The sequence below is a fragment of the Xyrauchen texanus genome, chromosome 49 (assembly GCF_025860055.1).
Source record: "Xyrauchen texanus isolate HMW12.3.18 chromosome 49, RBS_HiC_50CHRs, whole genome shotgun sequence".
Lineage (NCBI taxonomy): Eukaryota > Metazoa > Chordata > Actinopteri > Cypriniformes > Catostomidae > Xyrauchen > Xyrauchen texanus.
The window spans coordinates 5,638,713-5,661,051 of NC_068324.1; the positions used below are offsets into that span (position 1 = coordinate 5,638,713).

A 22,339-nucleotide genomic window follows, 5' to 3' on the forward strand; every position below is an offset into this window, starting at 1 on the left:
CATAGTCACATCCGACATCTTCCAATTGATCCCAGACAAGCAAACGTCATACCCTTTACCCCACCATAAGCCCTCAAGGGACAAAAAGATGGTCTCTGGCCAAAGAGGTTCAAGCATGTGGTTTGGAAAATGTATTATGCAAAAATGTCATGTCCTTTCTTGCATATAGGGCTCAGTGTTGTCAATTGCTTTTTTTGGTGGCTGGAAAATCTAACTACAATTTCTGCACTTAACGTATTGACTAACCTATATTATTGCATCACTAAACAGACTACATGACCATTTAAAACAAATGAAATAAAAAATAATATTTTTATTATATTTATCTTCATGCTGTAATGTATTCAAAATTTCATTAAATTGAAGCAAATAAGCATAGAGTTGTGTGAGGAAAAATGATTGCATCTCCAATTAAGAATAATTTCAACAATTTAATCTTGCATTAGAAAGGCTTAATTGCGGTTTCTCCTTTTAAACAATTTTACAATAAAGAAAAAGAAAACAGTGATCAACAAAACAAGCAAGTATGGTACAATACTGGAGAAAAGGAAATAGCGTGTAGGAACATTTACATACAGATATTGCACATGGTTCTTGTTTGGAATAATTAAATGTAAACAAAATTAAAACACTAATAAAATATGATGATTTTACTCAAATGTATGCGTACATGCTGACTGACATGGAAGCAACTTAAACTATGGGGAAACTTTATGCTGTAATGTATGTGAACATTTCTTGTCTACAATATGAAAGGTGGATACAATGTGCTTTTGCTAACCTAGAGAGATATAGATATAGACAAGCAATTTCTACATTTTTATAAAAGTTTACAATTATCAAATGAATAACAAATGCTTAAATAACACATGTAAAATTAATTTTGTTCTATATTCTATAGCTAAAATGACAAAATGTAACAGCTTCAAGGTTTAGAGAAAATAAATGTGTAACTTTTTTCCTCATTTATGGGCTACTTCTGACTGATTTTTAGCCGGCAATATGCAAATATATTAAACAGATATTTAAATTTCAAATTGGGTAAAATAAAATGTATTCCATTTCATCCAGTTGTGGATTTGTGCTTCGTGAAAATCAAAAAGACAAAGTCATATTCATTCCAATTTTCCCGGTAGTGAATCTTGTTGGGAAAGCAACACAAAAGCAAACGTCTTCCCAAAGACACGCGTCACACCGCTGTAGGTCTGTTCCCGTCTGTGTTAACGCTGCTCCACGAAGCTCGTCTCTGTTCTGTTAGAGAAAGAGAAACCGTATGATGTTTTTCCATTAGATTTAGATCCCCTTGCGACACCTTGTGGCAGAGAGGAGTATTACAACCCTAAACTTAAACGTGCTCTGATGCAGAACTGGCGTTATTTGGATCTAAATAACGAGTATTTAAATCTTCAAGATACATTTTTAGTTCAGTAGCTGTTAAAGTTACTCAATATTATTCAGGTATAAAGCCGGTATGCAGAGCAGCACATCAGCAGCGTCGCAACTCCTTTCTCAGCGCTTGTCAGGATGGACCAATCACAGACATTTAGGATTACTCGATAAAGATTCTCAATAATTTCCATTTCTTTGTCAGGTAACAATATTTTAAACTAATAGATTTAAATTAATACGTATTTAAGTGTAGGCCTACATATCACGCCTGCATCAAGGCAACAGACGTCTTTATATTTGAATGCAGCTCAATGGAGGATTCACATTTGAGTGTCCGTGCGCCCCCTGGTGTCTACTCCTCTCATGGGAAATAGTAATTTGTTGATTGCAGATACGATTTTAAGTTAGCAAGTGAGTTTACATCAATCCACTAAGCGCAGAAATAACTGAACACATCACAAACTATTGGGTTATTGTTTTAGCAGTACTCACACGTCTGCGTGTTTGTTGAAGATCACGTGATTGTTGAAGGCCGGAATGGGAGGAACGCTTTCTTCATCTTCAGGAACCTGCAGGTATTAAATGACAAACATTTATACAAATGAACTACACAAAAGCAGAGTTGGTCAATATTTCGATCAATTTCAAGTCGGCAATAAAATCTGACTTCACTGGTATCATAAATTGGGATTCTTTACCTCATTAAAAAAAATAAATAAATACAAAATAAAAAATATCCTGGCTTGTATAGCTAATGCGCATGCGTGTTCTAGAGTTCATTGACAGGCAATGTCTGTAGCTGATTGTAAGTGTAAGGTGATTGGCTCTTTTAACGGTAAGGCGGGAGTTCCCGTCTACATCCGTTGACCGTTCCAATTTGCCTCATTCATAAATAGAAGTGGCACATCTCTGTTAATAAAAGAGATTTTTTTTTTTTTTTAGCAGAGATGTACATTTATTTAAATGATAATGTTTACAGTCCTTTCAGGTTTTACAACGTTACGTTGTCATGCCAAAGTAGTTGCCAAATTGGACAACTTTACACAGAAAAGGTTATCAAGACAGACACACACACACACACTTTTTTAATAAGGAAAAGGATGGACAAGTTAAATACGTTTTTGTGTGGTAATCAATTTTACACAACAAATGTTGTCGATTGAGCTTAACTTGTATTGAACCTGGAATATTCCTTTAATGTCTCCATCACATACTAAAATTATTTCAACTAACATTTCATGTTCACTCATTGGTGTAGGCAGCCATTAACAAATTGGGATATAGTACTTCAAAGCACACAAATAAAAATATAAAATGCACTACAAAGTTACATTAAGTTTTGCCCTTCAAGTAAAACAAACATTTGTATTTTTTTAAAAGGTCTACTAACACCCTTGATAAACCATTGCATCTCTCACCTCCCAGTAGATCTTGTCATCATAGCAGTTTTCATCTGAAGGGTCACCCCAGATGGGAAGCTTCAGAATCAAGCCTGTTGCAATGACAATACGATTATGGCAACATGGTAGTGTGCCATTTTCCACACCGAGCCAACATGCGCAAACTGAAATCATGGTAATTAGCGACAGATGTGGTGTATTTGGTCTATTTGTGCAAGTCAAACCAATAGAAAATCCCTTTTGTAGGTGGACTGACATTGTCTCCACTAGTTTTCATGTTACAAATGATACACCTGCCAAACAACATGGCTTTACAAACAACTGCAACAAAGCCCTTTAGATTGTCAAGCTTATTGCATTGTGTAATGTAGCACATAAAGACATCACGTTAAATTTAAGCCATGTTTATCTCTGAAAACTCTACATACCAACAAATATGCCGCCTCCGATTCCAAAACATATGGCCACACATAGTCCTGCTGCTTGGTAGCCACCCTGGGTGGTGGGAACCCGTTTTGAAAAATCTCCCACAAAGTCAAATGTATTTTGCAACCTACCAAATGAACAAAATCATTGAAATGTTGCAGTGAGCAAGCTGGTCATCATCCTTGTCCCACAGCAGATGACGGAAGAACTGGCTAAAATAAGTTATCTGATGGAATCTGAACATTCTAAATGTCCGTTAAGAATTTAAAGCATAATTTTTCATATTTTTTTTGTTTCCAAGTAATGCAAGGAATTTTTCAACCAATCACTTGAGACCTAAAAGGGATAGGTTCACCCCAAAATGAAAATTCACATAATTTACTCACCCTTAAGCCATCCCAGATGTGTATGACTTTCTTCTGCAGAACACAAAGATTTTTAGAAAAATATCTCAGCTTTGTAGGTCCATCCAATGCAAGTCAATGGTGACCAGAACTCAAAATGTCCAAAAGAAAACTAGTGATCCATAAGAATCCAGTGGTAAAATATAAAAAAATAAAAATGGCACCCTTGGTAAATATGAGCAAAGATGGCTTTGAAAAGACATCTGCATTGTTTGTCCTTTTGATCTTTCATTAAAAAATAAAAATCACAGCTGGAGAATTGCAGAAATTAGTTGGGTCTTGGGGTCAGAAAGTCTAAACAAAAAAAAAAAAAAAAAGAAACATATCAGACATCACCACAAGTTTGTTGTTGTTGTTTTTTTTTCTTTAAACACTCCCAAACCATCTTCAGTTTGCCAGACATTACTGGAACTTCAAATGCAACTGGGTTTTATGGTCAGATGAAGAAAAATAAATAAATAAATCCACTTTTTGGCAGCAAACACCAGAGATGAGTTTGGTGCACACAGAGATGAAGTACCCATTGCCCACAGATAAATGTGGTGCTGGATCTTTAATGTTGTGGGGCTGTTTTCTGCCAGATGTCCTGGACATCTTGTTTGGATACAGGTCATTACAGACCATCAAATACCAACAGATATAAAAAACCAAGGCTGCCTCTGTCCTGCTGTAAGATCAGACCAGGGCCCATGTTAAGCTTTCTGGGAATGATCTAAAACAAACATCAAAATCAACACAAAAATGGTTCACAGACCACAAAAATCAAGGTTCTGCCTTGGCCATGCCAGTCTCCTGACCTAAACCCATAGATAATTTGTGGGGTGAACAGAAGAGGAGAGCCCACCAACATGAACATGAATTCAAAGGATCTTGAGATTTGTAAGATGGATGAATGCTCGCAGATCCCTTGCTAGGTGTTCTCCAACCACATTAGGCATTATAAGAGAAGACTCAGAGCTGTTATCTTAGCAAAGGGAGGTTGCAAAAAGTATTGAATAACAGAGTGCCAATAATTACAGCCAATGCATTTGAGAAAAATATTTAATTCTATATTTCCAATTGTTTAACTTCAATTTACTAACTTTGTGAATGAAAGATAAAAATAAATAAACAATGCATATTTTACGTCTTTGCTCATATTTACCATGGGTGCCAATATTTTTGGCCACCACTATATCTTCAGAAGCAATTTAATAAGTGTGGATGAGAAACAGAACAATATTTAAGTCCTTTTTTTTCCCCTCAATCTCCACTTCAACTTTCACTTTCAGATGTGAAATTGAAACCAAACAGGCACCACATGCTACTTTCAGGTGTAAACGAGTCTTTTATGTTTACTTTGGTGATTTAGACCATTTGTAGCTCCAAAAATCCCATTCACTTGCATTGTATGGACCTACAAAGATGAGATTTTTTCTAAAGAAAGTCAGTCATACACATCTGGGATGGCATGAGGGTGAGTAAATGAGTGAATTTGAATTTTTGGGCGGACTATCCCTTTTAAAAACACTACTGCCATCTTAAATGTATAATGCCTTATAAGATCAAGGTTAAACTCTTTTAGTGTTGTCGGGCTCACCCTAACGACCCATAAACTGTGTCGCTGGCAGCAGCGGCTGAGATGGCACCTACAATTCCTCCAATAACCCCTGGCATGGCGTGCAGGTTATGGATGCCACATGTGTCTTGAATCTTCAGTTTCTCCTCCAAGAATGGCTGAGGGACATAGACAAGAACCTTTATGAATAAATCACCTCAAAGAAACTGTTTTTACTGTAACTACAATGTTCCAGATCTATCCATTACTGAAGCAACACAGATGGCATAAAATAAATATTGTCTGGGAGAAATAACTGAAACAAACTCTTTGAAAGTTAAAGACTCACTGATAAATAAATGTAGCCCAGTGTGGACACAATTCCACATAAGAAACCCACGATCAAAGAACCATATGGCATCAGCATAAATTCAGCTGCTGTTCCTACAGCAACTCCACCTGCCAAAGTAGAATTCTGGATATGAACCTGGAAAGAAAAACACATTTTTAGACTATTGAACAGTGACTGGTTTAACAAAAGCTTCAGCCTCCAGTAGGTCTGGGATGATTCCATTTAAATTAAGGAAATTTGTTCCAAATGAAACAATGCATTTTCAAAATGGGTCCAAAATGGAACTGAATTGGCTTTCTGAATAGTCAATTCTCCAAAAAAAATATATGGCTTGAAAATAACTGCACAGGCCAGTCAAACATTGATACTTTTATGAAATACAGATAAAATTGATTTATTTGAGAAGCAAAATGAGAAGATATGACGTGATGTTCAGAAAAATCTCACCAAATTTAGCGTTATGCTTAAAAACGATGCTAATGGGGTGATAAAAACAACCTTAATTCAAAAGGTTAAAACAGGTTCATTTTAAATTAACATAAATTAGATTTTTTTTTTCCTCACAAAGGCTTAATAAAAGTTACATTTTTTCTGAAACAATCCAATCGGTTTTGTGTGAGAAGAGACCAAAACGCAAATCCCTTTTCACTATAAATCTAACATCAGACGTCTCCTTACAGATCATGATTTCAAGCTCAAATGCACTTCCTATAGCGGCATCTAGCACTCCGTGCATGCATCAAGTACTCGCCGTGTAATCAAGCTTGAAATCATTATTATGCCTAAAGACGGAAATAGCACCACGGCATGTACAATGAAAAGTAGTTACATTTTGGTCTGTTCTCACCCAAACTGACTGAATCACTCAGAAGACATGGATTAAGCCACTGGAGTCTAATGGATTACTTTTAGGCTGCCTTTGTGCTTTTTGGAGCTTCAAGGTTTTGGTCACTATTCACTTGCATTATACTGTATGGACTTGCAGTGCTGAGATATTGGTCTAAAAAATATCTTTATTTGTGTTTAGCAGAAGAAAGTCATGCACATCTGAGATTGCATGAGGATGAGTAAATGAGATTTTACATTTTTATGTGAACATTCCCTTTCAGCATAAATTTTATTCTTCAGATTTCTCTGAAAACAATAGTTAATATCTTGTAATTTTGCTTGAAGTGAATTTATTTTAAGGATGTTTTGATATTTTTACCACATCAAATGGTGTTGGAAATCTGACATAATGAACATGATGGGACATTTACCATGTCCAGTTTCCCCATTTTCTCAAACATGCTGGAGATGGCGACGGTTGTCAGGACGGTGGAGGCCAAAGCAAGGTAAGTGTTGATGGCAGCTCTGTGCTGACCATCTCCATGATCAGCAGTGGCAGAGTTGAAACTGGGCCAGAACATCCACAGGAACAGGGTGCCTGCATAAAAAAAAAAAATTCATGTATCGATTTATCTATTCATGCATTAATTTAGCAACTTTCAACAAGACTACAATTTATTTGTGTATCTTTTTTTTCCCACCCTTTGTGCCCTCATCCATATACAAATGGAGCAAATTGTACAGATTCTACAGTTTAGTAGTTTAATTTAATATTATACATTTAAAGTGTTATATCATTACATAATAGAAGCTAGCCCTCTAAATTTGCAAGATGTAAAGGACTCTTACCGACCATGGCGAACAGATCAGAGTGGTAGACCGATCCATTCAAGTGTTTGCTTTTATCCAAATTCGGCCGATACAGAACCCATGATATGGACAGACCATAATAAGCACCAAAGGTGTGGATCACCATGGAGCCACCAGCATCTTTGGCCTAACAGAGATTAAGCCATTGAACAAATATACCTTCAGTGAATATGCTGCCATAATTTAATATGATATCTATCTATCTATCTATCTATCTATCTATCTATCTATCTATCTCTATCTCTATATATCACCATGCATGAAAAAAAGTTAGGCATAGATTTGGAACGAGACATCAATAAGCATCTGGCAACTTATTCCAGCAAACCAATCTCTTGCTTTTGCTGTCTTTATCTATAACTGAGCATACTGTGAGTATAACCAAAGCCAGATGAAAGTAAACCAGTGATTAGACTTACATGAATGAGGTTTAGAATGATGTATTCTTCAATAGCATACAGTGTGACACCAAACAGGGTCATCACCAACAGTTGAACTGGGCTGACCTTCCCCAGCACAGCGCCGTATGCGATCAGACACCCCGCCACACAGAAATCTGCATTGATCAGACTGAACATGGAATGAGATGCATTAACTTTATGTAGAGGAATCTACATTGAGAGTGAAATGTAAGTGTTTATAAACCGATCATCAGCCGGTTTACTTGTGATTGGAAATAGAAGTTATTTTTGCTGTAGCGCCTCTATGGTTCCTTTTACCAGGAAACTTCAGTGATGCATACAGTACGCACAAAGAGCCACAATTTATAAAAAAAAATTATTTAAAATATTTTGGTATAGTAATGTGGTTTTATGAGACCAGGTTGGAAAAAAAACGAATGGGTACACTAGAAATAATCTAGATCTACAGCTATGCAAGTATTTGTTGTCTTTCTGCACAGTGAAATTTACAATGTTTTGAATGTACCGTAGCTTTAATCTAGAACAGATTTAAGAGGTAGCTTAGCAAGTTCAAGGAGAGAGAATGATCAGGTTAGCCGAAACCGAACTATTTCTTTTTCAGAACGTAACCGAAAATGAGAACAAAGTGATTTTCAATTGTTCCGGAGTGAAGACATTATTTTTAAATACTGGTAACCGGTAAATGTTGTTCGGTTCTTTTTTCACGAGGCTAAAAGGATTTAATCACAGTACCTTCTTGGAACTACACCATTTCATGTTGCCTATAAAACTGCTGCGTCACACATATTTCAAAACTCCTATTGTGGATGCCACATTCTGTGAATGAAGAAATTTAAAAACTATGTATAATTACTACATTATACATGCACAGCTAATCCAGATACAAGGAAATCATTATTAGGAGGTAAAAAAAGTATATTTCCCAGTTGTTTCAAAGTCTTCACTGAATTGTTAGATATGATGCAGTAATAAAGATTTGATGCTGCTGGTTCAGACTGAGAAGCAGATCTATAATTAAAATAATACTTAACAGTCAAATGGCTTATTTTGGGCTTTTTTTTCCTTGCGAGATCTGGCACACTGCACTAAAGGGGGTGAAATACCTATTTACAGAGTAATTTTTTTAAGTACATTAACTTTTATTTTGTTATAACAGGTTACCATTTGGAAAGGAGGCAGCGAAACTTCTGGAAAAAAAATACTGTTTCACAAATTGAAATGAAAAAAAAACAAAAAAAAAAAAAGCATAATATCTCACAATTGAGAATCAACTAGAGGCTGACCGACAGGGAATTTAGCCTAGAATTGCTAACCAAGTTGGTGGAAATGCCAATAAGTGATTAATCAGATTTTAAAATTGATTTGTAGAATGTAAATGAATAAGCATTTCCTTACTGTGATGGGCACATGCATAGACTTAAACGAGAAAAAATACAATCCCATATGCAGTTCATCGTTGACCCAAAATCCCAGTAATTCCCCCAAAAAAAAAAAAAAAAAAAAAAGACGATTTGGTGCACATGGACATTTTTACTTAACTCAGCAAAAAGAAATGTCCCCTTTTCCGGACACTGTACTTTAGATCATTTTGTAAAAATCCAAATAACTATACAGACCTTTATTATAAAGGGTTTAAACAATGTTTTCCATGCTTGTTCAATGAACTATAAACAATTAATGAACATACACCTGTGGAACGGTCATTAAGACGCTTACAGCTTACAGAAGGTAGGCAATTAAGGTCACAATTATAAAAACTAAGGACACTATAGAGACCTTTTAACTTACTGTAAAAAAACACCCAAAAGAAAGATGCCCAGGGTACATGCTCATCTGCGTGAACGTGCTTTAGGCATACTGCATGGAGGCATGAGGACTGCAGATGTGGCCAGGGCAATAAATTGCAATGTCCGTACTGCAAGACAGCGCTACAGGAAGGACAGCTGATCATACTCACAGTGGCAGACCACATGTAACATCTACCCAGGATCAGTAAATCTGAATAATCACACCTGCAGGACAGGTACAGGATGGCAACAACAACTGCCAGTTACACCAGGAACGCACAATCCCTCCCATCAATGTTCAGACTGTCCGCAATAGGCTGAGAGAGGCTGGACGGAGGGCTTGTAGGCCTGTCGTAAGGCATGTACTTTCCAGACATCACTGGCAACAATGTTGCAAAATGGGCACAAACCCACCATCGCTAGACCAGACAGTACTGGCAAAAAGCACTTTCACTGAAGAGTCACGGTTTTGTCTCAACAGGGGTGATGGTTGGACTCACGTTTGTCGAAGGAATGAGCGTTACACCGAGGCCTGTACTCTGGAGCAAGATCAATTTGGATGTGGAGGGTCCATCATGGTCTGGGGCGGTGTGTCACAGCATAATCGGACTGAGCTTGTTGTCACTGAGGGCAAACCGAACGCTGTGTGTTACAGGGAAGACATCCTCCTCCCTCATGTGGTACCCTTCCTTCAGGCTCATCCTGACATGACCCTCCAGCAAGATAATGCCACCAGCCATTCTGCTCGTTCTGTGCGTGATTTCCTGCAAGACAGGAATATCAATGTTCTGCCATGGCCAGCGAAGAGCCCAGATCTCAATCCCAATGAGCTCATCTGGGAACGGTTGGATCGGAGGGTGAGGGCTAGTGTCATTCCCCCCAGAAACGTCCGGGAACTTGTAAGTGCCTTGGTGGAAGACTGGGGTAACATCTCACAGCAAGAACTGGCAAATCTGGTGCAGTTCATGAGGAAATGCACTGCAGTACTTAATGCAGCTGGTGGACACACCAGATACTGACTGTTACTTTGATTTTAACTCTTCCCCCCCCTTGTTCAGGGACACATTATTCAATTTCTGTTAGTAACGAGTCTTTGAAACTTGTTCAGTTTATGTCTTAGTTGTTGAATCGTAGGTTCATACAAATACTTACAAATGTTAAGTTTGCTGAAAATATAAGCAGTTGAATGTGAGAGGATGTTTCTTTTTTGCCGATTTGATAAACTAGGCCGAAACACACCGGGGACCAGGGGCGGTGCCAGGATTTTTTTCACAGGGGGGCTGGGCAGGGTACCGTGATCAGTATGTGTTAATCCTAACCCTTATATTTTGAATAAGGCTTATTATCATTATCATCATCATCATCATCATCATCATTCACAAGATATGAAGTTGGAGACACAACGTATAAGATGATGAGGCACGTTTAGATACGGTCGCATTTATCTTTGGAAGAATAGAAATAAGAGCAATCTGCAACTATGTGCAAAGATTTTTGCCAACAACCAATAGTTCCAATAAGCAACTTTCAGCATGGATTAATCTGTAAAACCGATATATTTTCTACCTCTAGAGTCAACATACTTTGCAACACCAATCTTGATCTTTCCGTCAGTGTAGTCCAGCGAATTGAACCAGCCTTGCATCAGAAGAGCCCATTGGATGCCGAAAGCTGCAATGAGGAAGTTGAATCCAACGGCTCCAAAACTGTAGCGCTTCAAGAAGGTCATTAGAAACCCAAAGCCCACAAAGATCATGACATGGACATCCTGGAAACCTGCATATTTAGCAAATAAATAAATAATCCAATGATCAGTTTCAATATAATTGCAATTTGCAAAGAGGCAATGCGTTTTAGATGAATTTTAGATGATTTAATGAACGTAACATTTATATAGCACTTTTCTGATGCTATACTCAAAAGCACAGTACACAGTAAACAGGGGACTCTCCTCAACCACCACCAGTGTGCAGCATTCACCTGGATGATTGACGGCAGCCATAGTGCACCAGTACACTCAACACACACCAGCTATTGGTTCCAATTAATGGAAAAGGATTATTAGGAGGACTTGATTGGTAAGGGTCAATGAGGGGAATTTGGTCAGGACACAGGGTTACACCACCTACTCTTTACAAGTGCCCAGGGATGTTTAATAACCACAGAGAGCCAGGACCTTGGTTTAATGTCTCATCCGAAAGATGTGGCTTTTTACAGTTTAGTATCCCCATCACTATACTGGGGTATTAGAATCCACACAAACCACAGGGTGAGCACCCCCTGCTGAAAAAAAAAAGACCTTATTGAAGAATGTAGAGGGCAGCTCGATAACTTTACAACAATTACAAAATATTGTATGAAGGATCCTTAAAACCCTATCAAATTCCTTGATCAGATCTCTTTCTGGTGTTGATGCATTTCCTATTGAAACATACACTTGGGCAAGACAACAGTCTTCAGTTAGTCAGCCATGAACCATGATTTGCTACTTGCTAATCGGTTACAGGTGGTATTAGTGGGAGGGACATTCACAATCTTGAGAGCATTTTATTGGACAAAATCTCTATAGTGCAAGAAGTGTCATAGCTAAAAAAAAATAATACATTTTCCCCAGAAGAGAAAGACTACAAAATTTTAAATGCATGTATCTGTGAAAAGTCAACTTTAGGAGTGCACTAGATGACTTGAAATCAAAATTAGAGTTTTACAGCTTTTTACTTTCATGAGAGTTTGGATACAAAAAGAACACGATTCTACAATCAAAGTCCAGTTGCAACACCCTCAAATCTATGGAAAAATTTGTTGTGTTCTAGTATATCAAAAATTATACATGTAATCTGAGCCTTTTGGTGACATAACAGAGGTCAAAACAGCAGCAATGTAGACTAACATGCAACAGAGCTGAAATGAATGATACCTAAATCTCTTAGAACAGAAATAGGTTGGACTGGTTACTGTGAAGATGTTCTTGGTGTTATCTGCTTCCAGTATGGGAGAATGCCAACACAACACGGACATTTTGATGCTGGTGACAACTAAATTGTTCACGTTAAAAGCTAAATGACAACAGATAGTGCTGTGGTTTGTGAACAACCCCATATTAGCGCAGCATCAAAGAGCCTGATGGCCATTGTTACCATAAAATCTCTTCCAGAAACTGACAACTTCATAAGCAAGTTTGTCCTTTCATACTGGCCAGACATGGAGTCACCTTGAAATCATTCTGAACCAAGGATAGTTTCAGGACAGGATTCAGGATAGAAGTTACCAAACTCCAGAGACCAGGTATTGGCTAGTATGAAAAGGCAACCAAGACGTCATTAACTCAGGCAGTAGGTCATATGAAATGAAGTCTTAAAGTTGTTTAGTGCGTTTCCACGAAGGCAAATTTTTGTGCCAAATAACTCATTCTGAAATGAAATCCACAAGTGCGATACATTTGTTTTCAGGTCACATTAAGTGGAATCAAATCTCATAGCTAATGAACAGTGCTTTTGAGCTGCATCAAGCATACATAACACAATTCACAGTTTATACATCCACCCTGTTTTTAGTGCCGTTGTTGGATCGGGATGATTTCCGTAATCTCCCTAATGGCCAGTCACCCTAAACCATGTCCATTTTGTTTACTACTTGGAGTCAGAGATGTAATTAAAAACAGATGAGCTCCAACAGACTTGTTCTGGCCATATCTGAGGTGACAGTCACACATCAACCAGGACAGTTGCACACTACAGCATTCAATGATATTTGATATGTCCCCCTACAATAGCTTGGGAGTTCACATGCCACCTGTTATTTTAAACTTTGGTCCAAGATCACACTAGAACAGAGGGAAGTCTGACCTGAAGACTCAAGATCTTTAAATGAGAGAAGAATTATACCACACCTTCAGAAGATTCTAAAGCAGACAAAGGATACTGATCCTTACATAAAACAAGAGCAAACAACCCCACCTGTCATATTTGCAGCAAAAAGACTTAAGTTCTGTGTGTATTGTGTATGCATTTTTTCATGTGTAGCAGGAGAAATGTGAGGCTTACAGATGTAAGGTTACATAATTCTAAAATCACTACATGGATAGATAGATGCACTGAAAACAACTTTAGAATAACATAAGACCACGTAGAGAATATGTCAGTCAGAATGATTAACTTCGTATACTGCCTCAAGATTTGATTGATGAGAAAAGCAATGCACACTAACAATTTGACAATTAGTTACACATCCTAGACTGAACCATTAGCTCCACTCTTTTCCACAAAGGTAACCTCCAAAAATATTCAACATGAACATCCAAAAGAAAATCCTAAATACTAAAATTACAAAATATTAAACACTATCAAGTATGCTTGTATTATTTTACGTAAAAATTCAATAAATTAAAACCCTAAATTTCAAAATGTACTCTCCCAATTAGTCCAGAGCGAAGTATGCTGGGAAATGTAAATCCCCCGTTTCAGCAATACATTGAAGCAACAAATAGTATTCGCTTAGTCCCAACACAAATGGATAAAAGACACCTAGATGGATTGTACACAATAAAATTAAGTCAACACCACTTGTTAAAAGAATTGTGTTTTCTTAGCCTCTTAGTTGAGCAAGCAGTAAAAAAAAAACACACACACCACACATTGCACATTGAATCCATTTGAACATTTCATAACAATGCAATACATTTTTGATGACCGTTTTGAATTTCTCATGGATTTACGCAAAAAAATTATGTTCTTTTCAAACATATTTTAAGTTGATTTTAGACATACTGCTTCAGCATTTTCAATAGAGCTACTTTCCAAATAGAGAGCGGAATATAAAGTATGCATTTTATTTTCTTTGAAATGCAATTAAGTAACTGTACCAGTATCCCATTTCAACAGTAGGGAAGTACACCCCTACCCCAAATACTATGTGGTTACATCCTTAAAAGTATTTTATTAAAATGAGGTAGGTTAAAGTAGATTATAGTACACATAAATAAATACAAATAAAAACTTACTGGGATATCTGAAGTAGAAGTCATTCTCAATATCACTTGTGATATTTCGCTTCTTTCTGACCTCAACCCAACGAGTATCTGACTCCTCGTTATAACGCACAAACACCCCAAAAAGAATGATCATTGCCAACTGCCAGACGAAACACACGGCAGGTAAACTCCATTTCAGATTCGTATTCTTTGGCCCGTCGCAGCTGTTCCGTATGCGGTCCATGCAGCCCCCCATGTCTGCAGGTTGACAATACAGTAGCCTAGTGATGCTGTTAAAAGATGTGGACGCGCATTAGTGCCACTTTTAAGCGCCTCGGGAGCGCGGAGGTGTTTCTGCCACGCCATTCCTCGCCCTGGCCATTAACGACAAAATAGTGTCAAGGGATTATCAGTCATCATGGCGCATGTTTTAATTGATGACGCTGCTCTGTGATTGGTGAAAGAGTTTGATTTCAGACAGTGCACCTGTGTATTGAGCCTCTTGGATAAACATTTCGTTCGGCAAGAGTGATCATTTCGAAAGGACCTTTAACATTGAACGCATTTTTGCCCCCGTCCACGTCGTTTTTCTCAGTATTTTATGTAAAAGTGTGATGGGTGAATCTGACCGCTACTTTGCATATCGCGCGTTTTTATTTAACGTCATAAATTCAACAGTTAAAAACGCGTCTCTGGAGAGTCAATGTTGTCATAATTTCAGCGGGAAATTCTTTGAATGTGTTCTAAATGCATATACACTACCCTGTGCTTACTACGTAGTGTTACACATTATTAAATAGAATGCTTTGTAGAGCATCGAATGCTAACAAGGCTGAAACATTCACCTACTCTAGGCAAGTACACAAGCTCGCATTTTTGTGGTCCAAAATATCATGCAAGTACGCATTGTATACTCCACATTGCCACAAGGGGCTTTCTAGTCGACATTAATGTACATTTTTACTTGTAACGTATTTGGGCTGCTTTCTCCAAAAGCATTGTAAGCCTAAGTAGTTCGTAAAAACAATTTACGTCTATGATCAACTTAAGCTTGCAATGCTTTTGGGAAATGCAGCCCTGAACAATAACACTGCAGTTTAATGGTAGTTTTACTGAAGTTTGTTACAGTAACGTACCTTAAGCACGTTCAATCAGACCATGTGTTGGTCAAGCGCTCGCAGCATTTGCTTTCACTAGCTTCCGTAAAGTATGCTTCTGGCCTAAATGTTTCAAAAAGTAGTTGCCTATACTACATTGTTTCAGCTAGCATTTTTAATCCAGTTATTTGTTACAGTATTGTGCATAATGAGCTCTGTTGTGTTATGGTAGATCATCCAGGTATTCAGTGTATATGAAAAATTACATGCTGCGCATAAATAGTAGGATACTGTTCTTAACAGTAGTATACTGTTCAGAAGCATTGATATGCTATATAATTTAAATCATTATTGTCTTAATTAAGTCTGAAGTGTGTAATTTCTGCAACACTGTCGACACCAAATGGAATTGCAAAATAAATTAATGTTTTCAAACAGGTTTCCCATTGGTCCAACTCAACAAATAGATAGTCCCACACCAAACATACGCCACTGGTTTAGCCAACAACACTTCGTTGGGCTAGTCAGTATGCTCAAACAGAAATGGGGAAATAATTTTAACATTGGAAAATGTTACATGCTTCACCATGAAGTTGCGATTGTAAACATTGACTGTAAAATTGAATTTTGTGCACATTTTACGAAGAATATTTCTAAAGCTTGCAAGATAAAAACTATCATCTCCAGTTCTTGGGTTAGCCTAACTAGCTATCTAATAACCTAACCAGCTACAAGCTGATCAGCTACTTCATTTCTCAGGAAATGCATCTCAGAAGTTGCTAATAGTATAAACTTTTTATGTTTCATTCATGCGTTCAGTTATTTGAAAACACATTAAATAAATGAATAAATCGCCCAATTTTTTTCTGATGGAAATCAAGTGAATGCATGCACATATTGAATGTTGACATACAAGGTAGAAACTTTCCGGACAACCTGAAGACTGGTGTGTCATATTAAGAAACTGGCTATAAATTGTATTTTTAGATCTGGAGGTGGGCCAGCAGAAGTTTATTTGAAACTCACAACCCAACAGTTTCACGTATAGTCCATTGGTACATTTTGTACTTGTATATGATCACCGTTGGTAACTGTTTTCTTTCTTCAGGCATTGACTCTGTGGCCACGCTGGTCACCCGGGATGTTATTGGACTGTATGGTCTCATTGTTACTGATTGATTTGACAGAGTAAGTGGCTGTACGCAAGAGCGAGACTGTGGACATTCTACTGTTTTGCGTTGTAATTGATATTAGTGACTAAGAAATTTGACTAAGTGAAGGTGTAACTCCCGAGGGTCAGTTCATTATGAGGGGTGTGCCCAGCTTCAACCGACCGTTTCCCCTCTCTCTTGAGTACTTCCACGAATGGTATGTGATCCTTAGCTTTGTGTATTTTCTTTTGAGAAAGTTTATTTTGATGCTTTTGCTGAAGGAGGTAATTATTCCAGGCAACTGGTTTAATCCTCCAGTTTTGAGTAAAATAACAGGTACATAGTGTACTCACATGTGCTACGTACTGTATATGTTATTTGTCACACTCTGATAATCTTTTTTCTGTCTTAAGGCGTTTACGTCACTCAGTGGGCATCATGTTAGTGGGCCGAATAAACTTGTTACTGATTGATTTGATGGAGCAAGTGTCTGTCTGTATGAGTGAGATGGAGAACTTTCTAGTCAATGCTATTTTAAATGTTTTTCTTGTAAGGTGCATGTAGACTTCCTGCCTAATTTTGATATACACCACCATTTCCTCATGTAATTGATTGCGGTTTTGACAAAGGGTAAATGTGTAACCCCCTAGGGGCAATACATTGTGAGGAGAGGGGCATATTCTGCTTAATCAGGCTATTTCCTCTCCCCATTGAGCATTTACAAAATGTTTAGTGATCTGCAGATTTGCATGTTTCTGCTCTGACTGCATCCTTTTGTTTTATAGTTTTCTATTATATTTAGAGTTCTTCTGCTGAGCCATCCGTCTGCCTCCATGGCTAGGGCTTATGGATAGGGACAGATTGTTGTATTTGACTCCATTACCTACCACAGGCAGAAAGACAGAGGCTGGGTTTGGTTTCAGCTTAGAGAAACATAGTTTATAAAATAGTTATTTTAGAAAATGTATTGACCAATTTATTAGATATTAAAGGGAGATATTAAAGCGAAAGCTCACCATTCACATTATTTTCTGGAAAAAAATAAAATGTTTAAATGTATTGTGAGCTGAAGAAGCTAAATGTATAGCCATTTTGGTCAAATTTTATTGCTAATTTGAATGTTATTGAATGTCATCTTGATATTTCTTGGAGACTTTGGCCTATCCTCATTCAGAAGACAGGAGCTGTACTTATGACTATTACCTACATAGGGTTGGTAGGGTTACTTTTGAAATGTATTCCACTACAGATTACAGATTACATGCTGTAAAATGTCATATAATGTATTCCATTAGATTACTCAAGGTCAGTAATGTATGTAAATACTTTGGATTACTTCTTCAGCACTAGTAGATTTTTTAACTTGTATTGACTATAAAAACTCTGCCAGATACAGTAAGACAAAATACACATAAAAAATACTTTCTCTGAAAAATCTAAATATCTTATGCAGTGTTGTTTCTAAAACAAGATAAATCAAACTGATCTTGTTTTAAGGATTTTTAGATGTTTTTACAAGAAAACAATACAAAAATGATTATCAAGTGTATGACTTTTGCCCTAATATCAAAGGTCTTACTAGGAAAAAAAGAAATTATGATCGAACGTGAATGTTCTTGATAAATAAATATGATCGTGCCTGGTAACATGTGCATGTAAAATGAAATAGCATTTTAGCTTAACCTAAAGCTGACAATTTACACAATGTTTATTTCTATTTCTTCTGCTTCAAACTTCAATCTTACTTCTCTGTCTGCTTGTATGAATGTAACACATCATAAGAAAGTGTTTCACCACTGTTCAAATGCACTTTAGATCGCATCATTTATATGAATAAATGTTTTCCATTTGAAAGGACAAAATATTAAATGAAACAAATGACAATAAAATGCAAAGTAATCTCTTCAGTAATCAATATACTTTTTAAATGTAACTGTGTTCTAATTACCAATTATTTAAATTGTAACTTTAGTGGAATACAGTTACTTATATTTTGTATTTTAAATACGTTACAAAAATGGCTGCTACTGCACTAATTTGCCAAGTGGAGGGATTTTCTTTAAAGTTAACTTTTAAAAAGAAAAAAGTTTGTGTCACCACATATATCTAGCTTAATACCACATTTACGTTAAAGATGCTGTAAGCAATTTCAGCTTTCTTAATCTTCCACTTGACTGAGCCGTTAAATTAGCCACGCCCCCTCGTTCAAAAACCCCGCTCTTCAAAGAAAATTTTGAGACCAAAACAAGCAAATGAGCAGCATTGTTTGTTCCTGTGGCTGTCAAATTTCACTGTTGCCTCAACTGACAAACATTGCGAATCGATTCATAGCCTCATGATCTGCTTCAAATACAACTCTTTGAGAACGAGCAAAATGATTGACAGTTGAAAAGAGTCAGCGTCCACTTTCCACTGACACATTTTTGTTTGCTGTTTACAAAGCCTACAGCTGTCACAGAGACTGGTGAGTTATATCAGGATACTTATTATAGTATCTTTAAGGGAGTAGGACATTTTTTTGCATTCTTTTCCATGAAAACAATCGCTTTGCAGCACCTTTAAAATAATGCTTATTTATCTTAAAGGAATATTCCAGGTTCAAGTACAAGTCAAGTTCAATTGACAGCATTTGTGGCATAATGTTGATTACCACACAAATAATTTGGACTCGTTCCTACTTTTCTTTAAAAAAAAAAAGCAACAAATGTGGTTACAGCGAGGCACTTACAATGGAAGTGAATGGCGCCAATCTGTAAGTTAAAATACTTTTAAAAAGTATAGCCATAATATGTAAACAATATGGCTATAGTAATGTAATTTTAGTGTGATTAAATTGCTAACTAACCTTTATTTTGTAAAGCTACATCAAAGATTACAACGTGCCATGATGACGTTATGCCATAAATCCAGTAAAAAACGATGATTTACAGCTAAATTAATGTAAGTGTTTTGATCAAATTCTAAGCATCACATTTCTGCCCCTTTAAACCCTCCAAAAAATTGTCCCATTTACTTTAATTGTAAGTGTCTCATTGTAATCTTAATTCTTGCCGATATTTATTTATTTATTTATTTATTTATTTTTTGTGGTAATCAATATTATGCCACAAATTCTGTCAATTAAGATTATCTTATACTGAAGCTGGAATATTCCTTCAAATGGAACTTTGAGATTTTATTTAAATGTATTTTGATAAAACAGGTGTTAAACAGCTCTTTAATTTAAGAGTTTATTGTAATACTGAAAAACTGAATTCAGTCCAGGTGAATCACATCATTATGCACCCATTTTGAAAACTTGCCTTAAGTTGAATTGATAAATGGGATTTTTATCATCCTTATTTGTCCCTGGAATGTTTAATAATCATTGCCCCATTGATTGCTGTCACTTTATGAGGTTGACAATTGCTCATTGTATGACCAATGCTAGTTAGGTCTAACTTAACAACAACAAGTACAATCAATGAATTAAAGTTAAATGGCTTCTGTATCTCTTCAGGTTGTGACTATGCACCATCTTAACAATAAACACTGTTGGTATTTGTATAATGCTTCCCTGCAATGGTGCATGTTCTGACTGTTGGCGTTTGGGATGCCAGGCTTGATGGCAGATAAAAGGCACTGAATACAACATGCACACAAGGGCACTTGTTGTGGTGTTAAACAGATGACACAGGTCTCCTCAGACCGGTTTAGTGTTAGTTACTGCAACCATCACCTGGAATTAATTAGAATTTGAGGCCACAAGCCCAGGAAGCTTTTATACAATGCCAGAGTGGTTTTACGTTGTCTGGGATGGACCCTCTAGGGCATGCCGTAGAATGCTGATCATTTTCATTTTGGCATATGGGAGGGATATTCCACGGCAATGGGACAGTAAATGGGACAGTTTTAGTACAGGGACACACTCATTTACCTCACAAGGTGAAAATGACCACCCAAATAAGCCTGTTACTATTAAACAATGAAAATGTTGACTAAGAAAAATGTCATGGTCACATCCCAGATAGCACACATACATACATCTCAGAATGCTATGTGCTAGCTTGGACAAGAAGGTTATTTGTTAACATTAATGCAATAACTGACATGAACTTACAATTAACAATATTCTAATTTACTTACACAATACATGGTAAACACATTAACACTAGAGCAGGTGGAAACCAACAGGGATCTGATAATACAATACGATATCTGGGTTGCGACATTATCGTTTTTTATATTGTGTTTTAAACCTGTGATGTGCAGTGTCACACACTTTTACTCATTAGTTTCATGTTCTACTTCATTGCTTAGTACAACCCTGCTCACTCCATCTCTAAAGTTGTGAACGTATCACTGCTAAGATGAGGGAAGACGCCCCTCTTAAGAACAGTATTCTTTTACAGATAAATTGTAACATATGAGTTTGGTATGTGCAGGATCATGATGCATCATCCAATATATTATTAGGGGAAATTAATGGAAACATTTGCTAATTTAGCTTTATAGCACAAAATAACAAATCATGAAAAGAAGCCATCTTGCCCCACTACTGGGGTAAGATGACCCCCTACCTGGGGCAGATGTTTTATTTTCTTCTTGCTTTATTTCGACCATGTACTGGATATAAAATCTCAAAATTAATTCTAGAAGCTTTCACAGTAGCAGCTGTTCAGATTCCAGATTCCTAAATAAAATGGGTTATTCCCCCCCAAATTACATTTGTAATTAAATCATATGTCCCCTCTCCTCGTGTATGACAGCTGGGAATTGTTCTGCCAACCCACTTGAGTGTGCCAGACTGCTATTATGTAGAATACTGTCACTCTTTTCATACATTATAAAGCAACATATTTACCCAGAGAAATAAAGAGCTACAGGTGATGGACTCAAGTAATTGCATCTGAAAGCAATAGCAAATGTTTCTCAACATCATTACAATGTTAAGGCTTTGGTGAAACATCACAATTCCTGTAAATAATATTTAACAGAGTATTTGAGTGTGAAACCGTCTGTCATGTTTGCAATAGAATGCTGAGTGGATATTTATCTTATTTTTTATACAGTTGAAGTCAGAAATGTACGTTAAACTCAGGTTGAAGTCATTCAAACACATTTTTTAACCACTCCACAAATTTCATATTAGCCTGTTTACAGACAGTTTGCTTCACTTTTAATTGACTATATCACAATTCCAGTTGGACATAAGTTTACATACATACATTAACTGTGCTTTTAAGCAAATTGGAAAATTCCAGAAAATTATGTCAAGCCTTTAGGCAATTAGCCAATTTGCTTCTGATATGCTAATTGGAGTCAAATGGAGGTATATATGTGGATGTATTTTAATGCCTTCCTTCAAACTCAGTGCCTCTTTGCTTGAGATCATGGGAAAATCTAAAGAAATAACCCAAGACCTTAAAATAAAAAAATAAAATCAATTGTGCCCCTCCACAAGTCTGGTTCATCCTTGGGAGCAATTTCCAAATGCCTGAAGGTACCACATTAATCTGAACAAACAATAGCATGCAAGTATAAGCACCATGGGACCACACAGTTTAGGAAGACACAGACCACTACTGCTTAGGAAGGAGACAGTTTGGTGTGAAAAGTCCAAATCAACAACAGCAAAGAACCTTGTGAAGATGCTGGAGGAAACATGCAGACAAGTATCTATATCCACAGTAAAACGCATCCTATATTGGCATAAACTGAAAGGCTG

The 22,339-nt window shown here is 36.8% G+C and overlaps 1 protein-coding gene across 1 annotated transcript; it reads right to left on the minus strand.

The window, feature by feature from the left end:
- Positions 1-982: 982 nt before the first annotated feature.
- On the minus strand, positions 983-14,640 carry LOC127640395 (ammonium transporter Rh type C-like). The gene is made up of 11 exons (XM_052122925.1): positions 14,415-14,640; positions 10,999-11,191; positions 7,626-7,776; positions 7,186-7,333; positions 6,768-6,934; positions 5,506-5,643; positions 5,199-5,335; positions 3,218-3,342; positions 2,808-2,881; positions 1,882-1,958; positions 983-1,251 (listed from the first exon to the last, which is right to left on the minus strand). Exons 1-11 carry the CDS (start codon positions 14,638-14,640, stop codon positions 1,221-1,223), a joined length of 1,467 nt encoding a protein of 488 aa, XP_051978885.1. The 3' UTR covers positions 983-1,220.
- Between the last annotated feature and the right edge of the window lie 7,699 nt (positions 14,641-22,339).

Bases quoted from the DNA above. Each gene is read 5' to 3' on its own strand.
- LOC127640395 (XM_052122925.1), bottom strand. From the start codon at position 14,640: ATGGGGGGCTGCATGGACCGCATACGGAACAGCTGCGACGGGCCAAAG. The intron at 7,334-7,625 runs GTAAGTCTAATC...AATCTCTGTTAG, and splicing joins TCATTCTAAACCTCATTCAT to GCCAAAGATGCTGGTGGCTC. The intron at 6,935-7,185 runs GTAAGAGTCCTT...TTTTTTATGCAG, and splicing joins TGATCTGTTCGCCATGGTCG to GCACCCTGTTCCTGTGGATG.